The 7,377-nt window shown below is 42.5% G+C and overlaps 1 protein-coding gene and 1 long non-coding RNA gene across 2 annotated transcripts; one reads left to right on the top strand and one right to left on the bottom strand.

Moving 5' to 3' along the window:
• Positions 1 to 233: 233 nt before the first annotated feature.
• Positions 234 to 970, bottom strand: LOC140679124 (uncharacterized). Its single transcript, XR_012050696.1, has 2 exons — positions 672 to 970; positions 234 to 567 (listed from the first exon to the last, which is right to left on the bottom strand). It is a non-coding gene; the product is annotated as an uncharacterized lncRNA (long non-coding RNA).
• Positions 971 to 1,648: 678 nt separating this feature from the next.
• On the top strand, positions 1,649 to 7,170 carry LOC133611037 (glycylpeptide N-tetradecanoyltransferase 2-like; the record flags this gene model as incomplete). The annotated part of the gene is made up of 5 exons (XM_061967882.1): positions 1,649 to 1,762; positions 1,855 to 2,025; positions 2,111 to 2,281; positions 6,791 to 6,928; positions 7,033 to 7,170. Coding segments are annotated over 5 exons (618 nt in total), but the record flags the coding sequence as incomplete, so codon positions are not given.
• Between the last annotated feature and the right edge of the window lie 207 nt (positions 7,171 to 7,377).

The following is a 7,377-nucleotide window of genomic DNA, read 5'->3' as shown; positions in this document are numbered from 1 at the left end:
TTGGCCGTGAAATCAACGTGCCTGGAGGCGAAAGACCCGTGGGTGAGTCGTCGAGGCGATTTTTAGGAGGGTTGCCATGGCAACCCCCAAAATGGAGGCCTCCTACAGGCCTTGGAAGACCCTTAAGGTCACCAGGCTTGTCCAGCAGCAATGTTGCAATCCAATAAGCAACATTAATATCACAGAGGTTTTGCTCCCCATTTTTGCCACAATATTAAGAATGCCAGCGACGATTATGACAACAATTTTTTAATGAACAATGAGGTCAACAACCCTGCTAGGGAATTGGAAGCGTCCCAGCAGGCCTTCAGCTCGCAGTGAAAAAGAGGTCAATCATCCTGCTGGAGCAGTAAAAAAGATGGGGTACTCCTGCTGGAGCTGCATGACCTTTGACCCCGGAGGAGCGTCCTCCTGACGCCTGCTGCGCATCCGGAGCGCAGAGGGACGGGGGCGTGTCTGCGGCCGATAATACTGCAACCCGCGCCAGCTGGCAGCACGGCGAACCTGTGACCGTCACTCCTGCCACCCCGATGCCAAAAAGCCCGAAAAGGCAGCGTGAGGAAGTGCCTGAAAAAATAGAGCCACCCACAGCATAAAGCCGGAAAAGGAAGACAGCTCGGGGACAGGATGCAGCGGACCCGCAAACCGGGCCAACTGTCAGCGTGGCAAACCTGCGGTGTAGGAGACCCGTGGACCGCCTGACCCCCTTCGTGCTGCTTCCGGTGTGCCGGGTGCGGAGGATGACACCCGGAGAATCGGCGCAACTCGCCATCCTGTAACAACCGTGTTATAACGTCAACAGACAGAACACGACCACACCAAACTACTTCGCTGGCATCCAACAACATCCAGCCCTCCAGAGAGGTCATCTGGGGGGTCAGGTGCAGGACACTGTATTCATCGAGTGTCTCTAGCGGGATTGTTGTTGTGTACCTGTTGTCTCTGATCGGGGTCCCCCCGGGGACCTTACGTGAGGTGGGGGCGCCATCCTGGCGGGCCATTGATGGACAGTGCCACTTCCCCTTCCCCTAATCTTAACCCTAACCCTCACCCTAACCCTAACCCTAAACCTAACCCTAATCCTAACCCTCCACCTAAACCTAACCCTAACCCTAACCCTAACCCTAACCCTAACCCTAACCCCAACCCCAACCCCAACCCCAACCCCAACCCCAACCCCAACCCCAACCCCAACCCCAACCCCAACCCTAACCCTAACCCTAACCCTAACCCTAACCCTAACCCCTAACCCTAACCCTAACCCTAACCCTAACCCTAACCCTAACCCCTAACCCCAACCCTAACCCTAACCCTAACCCCAACCCTAACCCTAACCCTAACCCTAACCCTAACCCTAACCCTAATAATTTTTGGTGATTTAACCCCCAATTCCAACCCTTGATGCTGAGTGCCAAGCAGGGAGATAATGGGTCCCATTTATTATAGTCTTTGGTATGACTCTGCCGGGGTTTGAACTCACGACCTACCGATCTCAGAGCGGACATACTATGCTATGCAACATTATGCAATGCAATGCAATGCTATTGCATAAGACACAAGAGCTACAGTAACAGGTAGTGGTGTATTGCATTATATGACGAGATTGCTTGTATTGTATTAATAGCAGTTGTGTCCTACAAATTAATCATTCAGCTTGTGGCATCGACCCCTGAACCTGCGCAAACTGATGGAGGTGCAGTATCCGGGCCTAAGGCGGGACATGCCTCTGCAGAGAGCCCTCAAAGTCAACCGCCTCCCTGAGGTTGGTGTATGCTGCCATCTAAAGGCAGACCCATGTATTTTTTTATTTGTACATTTTTTTACACTTTTCATTGACTTAAATATGTGTCAAAGATGACAAAGACACCAGGTTTGCGACCGATGAACAAAGCCGATGTTGTGAGGACGCACGCTCTTCTGCAGGCAAACCTCAGCAAGTTCCACCTCAGGCCCAGCTGGTCCCTGCAGGAAGCGGAGCACTGGCTCTTGCCGAGGGAGGGTGTGGTTGACACCTACGTGGTGGAGGTCTGACTACTACTACTTCTTTATTTCCTAAGAACACACTCTCGCCTGTCCTTGCATGCTTTATCGGTATACTCTGCACACACAGGGTAATGATGGTGCACTGACAGATGTGGTGAGCTTCTATCGAGTCTCCTCCAAGGTGTTGAATCATCCGGTCCACACGGGCCTCAGTGCGGCTCACCTGTTCTACGTCGCATCAGACGGCTGTGCACACTTGGCTGAGCTCATAGAGGACACGTTGGTCTTGGCCAAATTTGTGAGTAAAAGAATCAAGCCGCATTATCTGATGAAAATGTCATGATGTTTTGTTTGGTTTGACTCCCTTACTTCTGTTTTGAGCACCCCAAGGTTTTTACCTTTTAGTTGCCATGACTGGAGATTGTTTTCACCTGCCTCTGATTAGCGTTCGGGACGCTCACCTGCTCCTGGGCACTAATCAGAGAGCTACTTATTTCCTGCTTTTCGCCACACTCAGTCTGGCGGTCTTGTTTGCTTATGCAATGCGTTACGTTTGAGTATACCTTACTTCTTGTGCCTATGCCTGTTAACTAGAGATGTCCGATAATATCGGACTGCCGATATTATCGGCCGATAAATGCATTAAAATGTAATATCGGAAATTATCGCTATCGGTTTCAAAAAGTAAAATGTATGACTTTTTAAAACGCCGCTGTACAGAGCAGTTGCATCTCCCAGTCATACTTGCCAACCCTCCCGATTTTCCCGGGAGACTCCCGAATTTCAGTGCCCCTCCCGAAAATCTCCCGTGGCAACCATTCTCCCGAATTTCTCCCGATTTCCACCCAGACAGCAATATTGAAGGCGTGCCTGTAAGGCACTACCTTTGCGTGCCGGCCCAATCTCATAATATCTACCACTTTTCACACACACAAGTGAATGAAGGCACACTGAGGGTGGCCGTACAAACAACTTTAACACTGTTACAAATATGCGCCACACTGTGAACCCACACCAAACAAAAATGACGAACACATTTCAGGAGAACAACATAAACACAACAGAACAAATACCCAGAACCCCTTGCAGCACAAAGTCTTCCGGGACGTGACAATGTACACCCCTCGCTACCCCCAATGCCCCCCACGTTAACCCCGCACCCCCCAACCCTGCCCACCTCAACCTCCTCATGCTCTTTCAGGGAGAGCATGTCCCAAATTCCAAGCTGCTATTTTGAGGCATGTTAAAAAAAAAAAAGCACTTTGTGACTTCAATAATAAATATGGCAGTGCCATGTTGGCATTTCTTTCCATAATTTGAATTGATTTATTCTGGAAAACCTTGTTACATTGTTTAATGCATCCAGCGAGGCATCACAACAAAATTAGGCATAATAATGTGTTAATTACACGACTGTATATATCGGTATCGGTTGATATCGGAATCGGTAATTAAGAGTTGGACAATATCGGAATATCGGATATCGGCAAAAAAGCCATTATCCGACATCTCTACTGTTTACCTTTTGATTCCTGTGCTAAGTTTTGCCTTAGCTCCCCGTGCTTGCGGCATGTTTTCTTGTATTTTTGCATGATTTATGAGAATAAATCATCGTCTTACCTGCACCTTGCCTCCGGAGTTCCTGCTACATCTTGGGAGAGCGATCCGCGCCTAAACATGCGACCCAAGCGTAACAGAAAATGCTAGTAGGAGCACCTGTCAGTATGTTGCCACACTGTAACCACAACAATTAAACTATTAAATGTTAAATGTAATAAATAATACAAATAAATAATCGTAGGTATATTTTAAAAATGAAGTGATATATTATAATTTATTGTATCATTATTATCTACACTGCATTTATATACATAATATATATATATATATATATATATATATATATATATATATATATATATATATATAATTGTATGTGTATTGTTATCTATATTATTTATTCCGCTATCCTTGTCGCTGCCAAAGTGTCGTTGGGCAAGACACTTTACACAAAAGCACTTTGAATCTTTAAAAAAAAGCGTTATATAGATGTAATTCACTTCCCTTCACTCTCACACAGTATGTGGAACTGTTTGCACGTCCTTTTCAAACATGCTGAATAAAAGGCAAAGTGGTGCTTGCGAAACGATGAGTGTTGATAAATCACATTGCGTGTTCTGTTTGTTATATTTGCATTTGGTCATGCCAGTGTTGTGGGCGTTTTGAGGGTTAGCATCAATTATGCGTATTAATGAAGAGAGCGACGCAAAGTGGCTTGCACGCCTTATTCTGCTAACTTAACAAACGCAATCCACTTAACACATGTTTAGTGGATCAGCTTTGCATGTGCTATCTTGTGTGAACAAATTTTGGTACATGCAAACCTTTCATTTATTAGCCACAATCTGTTTAATTTTTGACCTGCATTTTACTTGTATTTTCCGCATCATAAGGCGCCCTGGGTTAAAAGCCGCGCCTTCAATGAACGGCATATTTCAAAACTTTGTCCACCTATAAGCCGCCCGGTGTTGTAAGCCGCATCTAACTGCGCTAAAGGAATGTCAAAAAAACAGTCAGATAGGTCAGTCAAACTTTAATAATATATTAAAAACCAGCGTTCTAACAACTCTGTTCACTCCCAAAATGTACGCAAATGTGCAATCACAAACATAGTAAAATTCAAAATAGTGCAGAGCAATAGCAACATAATGTTGCTCGAACGTTAATGTCACAACACACAAAATAAACATAACGCTCACTTTCTGAAGTTATTCTTCATTCATAAATCCCTCGAATTATTCTCCTTCGTTGTCCGAATTCAAAAGTTGGGCGAATGTGGGATCCAAAATGTCGTCTGGCGCTGTCTCCCTGTCTTGGTGAACGTCACGTTCTGTCATCCACTGTTCCCACGCAGTTAGCAGTCTAGCTTCGAATGCCCTGTTGACACCAATATCTAGCGGCTGGAGGTCTTTTGTCAATCCACCCGGAATGACGGCGAGTATTGAATTAAGCGCGTAAGCGTGTCTCTTAATGTGATGTTATGAGCTAGCAAATATAACAACTACACTACCCAGCATGCAACGATAGTGACGAGCATGCGCGGTAGCCCTGAGAAGAGTTGTTGTATGCTGGCAGTTAGAATGTGGTTATGAGCACGCTGTGAGTAAACGTTGCGAACTCAGTTAACACGCCTCGTCTGCATTATTTATAATTAGACAGACAACACACTTAATAGGAGCCATTTTGGGGTCTTTACATAAACACACAAATGGAAATGAAACGTCACATATCCCAGCATGCACCGCGCGCTTCTTCTACGGGGAAAAAAGATGGCGGCTGTTTACCGAAGTTGCGAGACCGAAACTTTATGAAAATGAATCTTAATATTTATCCATATATAAAGCGCACCGGGTTAAAAGGCGCACTGTCAGCTTTTGAGAAAATTTGTGGTTTTTAGGTGTGCCTTATAGTGCAGAAAATACGGTAGTTTTAATTACCAAATTTGTGTTTGCCACTGCTAATCGTTAGCATGTTCAGTTTAGTTCACTTCAGGTCATTTATTTATTTCATTGATTATAAAAAAAATCAAACAAAGGAATACAATTTAAATCAATCAATCAACATAACATTAAGTAAATTATGAATAAAAAGGAGTGGAAAGAAGTTAAAACTTAAAATATCTGCCCCCTATTTTCACAAATACAACTATTGACTTTCAATGTTGGCGACTACAAAGCCATATTTTCATTTTACAACAATTAAACCAATAATGAAGAAATAATTATACTCATATCTTTTCATCGTCATGATTTTTTAATTTTTTAATACAGAAAGAGATTGAAATTGTTTTATTCCATTGTCAAGTTTGTTTCATAAACTAACACCTCTGATTGAAATACTTATTTCCATTGTCACTGTTCTAAATGGAGATGTATTAAAGATCTCAGTTTAGGATATTATACTCTGCCAGTTCTTGAAATTTTAATAAGTTCAACTGTTTGAATATTGGGTTTGTGGGTTCCCTGTATGCATTTCCAGTAATGATTCTTACGGCTCTTTTCTGGAGAAGGAAGATTGGATTGAAATATGTTTTACAGGCACTACTATGTTAGATATGGAACAATCAGTGAGTTATACAAAATATGCATTGCTTTTTGATTTAGCAATTCCTTCACTTTGTGTAAAATAACAATAGTTTTAGATACTTTAACCTTTGTATCATGTATATGGGATTTCCATGACAAATGTTCATCAAACATAACACCCAAAAACGTTGTCTCTTGTGTTCTTTGAATCTCAACTCATTTGACATATAATGAGCCATCCACACTTTTCCTACTACTGCAAAAAAAATAAAAAAAAAATCATAATTTTCGTTCTACTAGTATTCAAGGATAATCTATTAACATCAAACCAAAATGTCAATGATAAAGCCAATGTAAATTAGCATCGAGTTAGAACATTTGGAAAAGTGGAGCATTACTCTACTTTTAAGTGACTTCTTCTTGGTTTGTTAGCATGGAAAATTGTAACATTACCTAGAAGCAGTCTTAGTGCTTGACTGCTTGTTTTCCCGCTGAGTGCTTGCGCCGGTGCGAGTCTGCAAATCAGAAATTACATACAACAAAGGTATCGAAATATGCCACTGTTTGATTTTACTTAAATCGGTACCCGTTAGTAGCGACAGACTTCGGTCGGTACATAAAAAAGTACAACATTAGGTACTCATTACTACCAGTGAGTGAATAATCTACAAAAAAACAAACATCCAAACAAAAAAAAAATGTTCCTTTTTTTTTACTGACAGAAAGGCTTGGATATCTTTGTTGTTCTCGACGTGATGGATAACAGGAGTTTCCTGGAGAAGCTCAAGTTCAACGTTAGCGGCAAGGACCTGAACTACTACCTGTACAACTGGATGTGTCCGAGAATGAGTCCGGACAAGGTATGGCATACTGTAATAATAGCTAACAATAACAATAGCTCATTTTCTTGTTTCTTGCACCGAAAACGTTTGACCTTTTAAATACTAAACTGTGTTTTGTGCAGGTGGGCATTGTGCTACCAAACTAATGGGAGATGATGACTGAGCCTTGAAATGCAGCAGCAAGAGTTTGTAGCGTGATGTGACCATCTGCAAACACACGGAATCAATAAAACAAATAAAGATAAAAGTGCATTAGTGAGTACATTTGTCAGGTCCTATAGTCATTTATGGCTCCAGTGTTAAGATTACGAGTGTTATGGCAGAAAATTGAGTAAACACACGCAGTTTAGATAATGCACGCTAATTCTGTAATGGTGTGTGTTTATTGTGTTTAATCGCTTAAGATTTGACACTTGGTGCAAACAAGGCACTCATTTTATGCACGCATACATTTTTTAGGGGTTGTA

This window comes from Nerophis lumbriciformis, linkage group LG11 (genome assembly GCF_033978685.3).
Source record: "Nerophis lumbriciformis linkage group LG11, RoL_Nlum_v2.1, whole genome shotgun sequence".
NCBI classification, from domain to species: domain Eukaryota; kingdom Metazoa; phylum Chordata; class Actinopteri; order Syngnathiformes; family Syngnathidae; genus Nerophis; species Nerophis lumbriciformis.
Note: the sequence above shows the minus strand (reverse complement) of the source record. Positions and strands in the feature narration are given on the sequence as shown.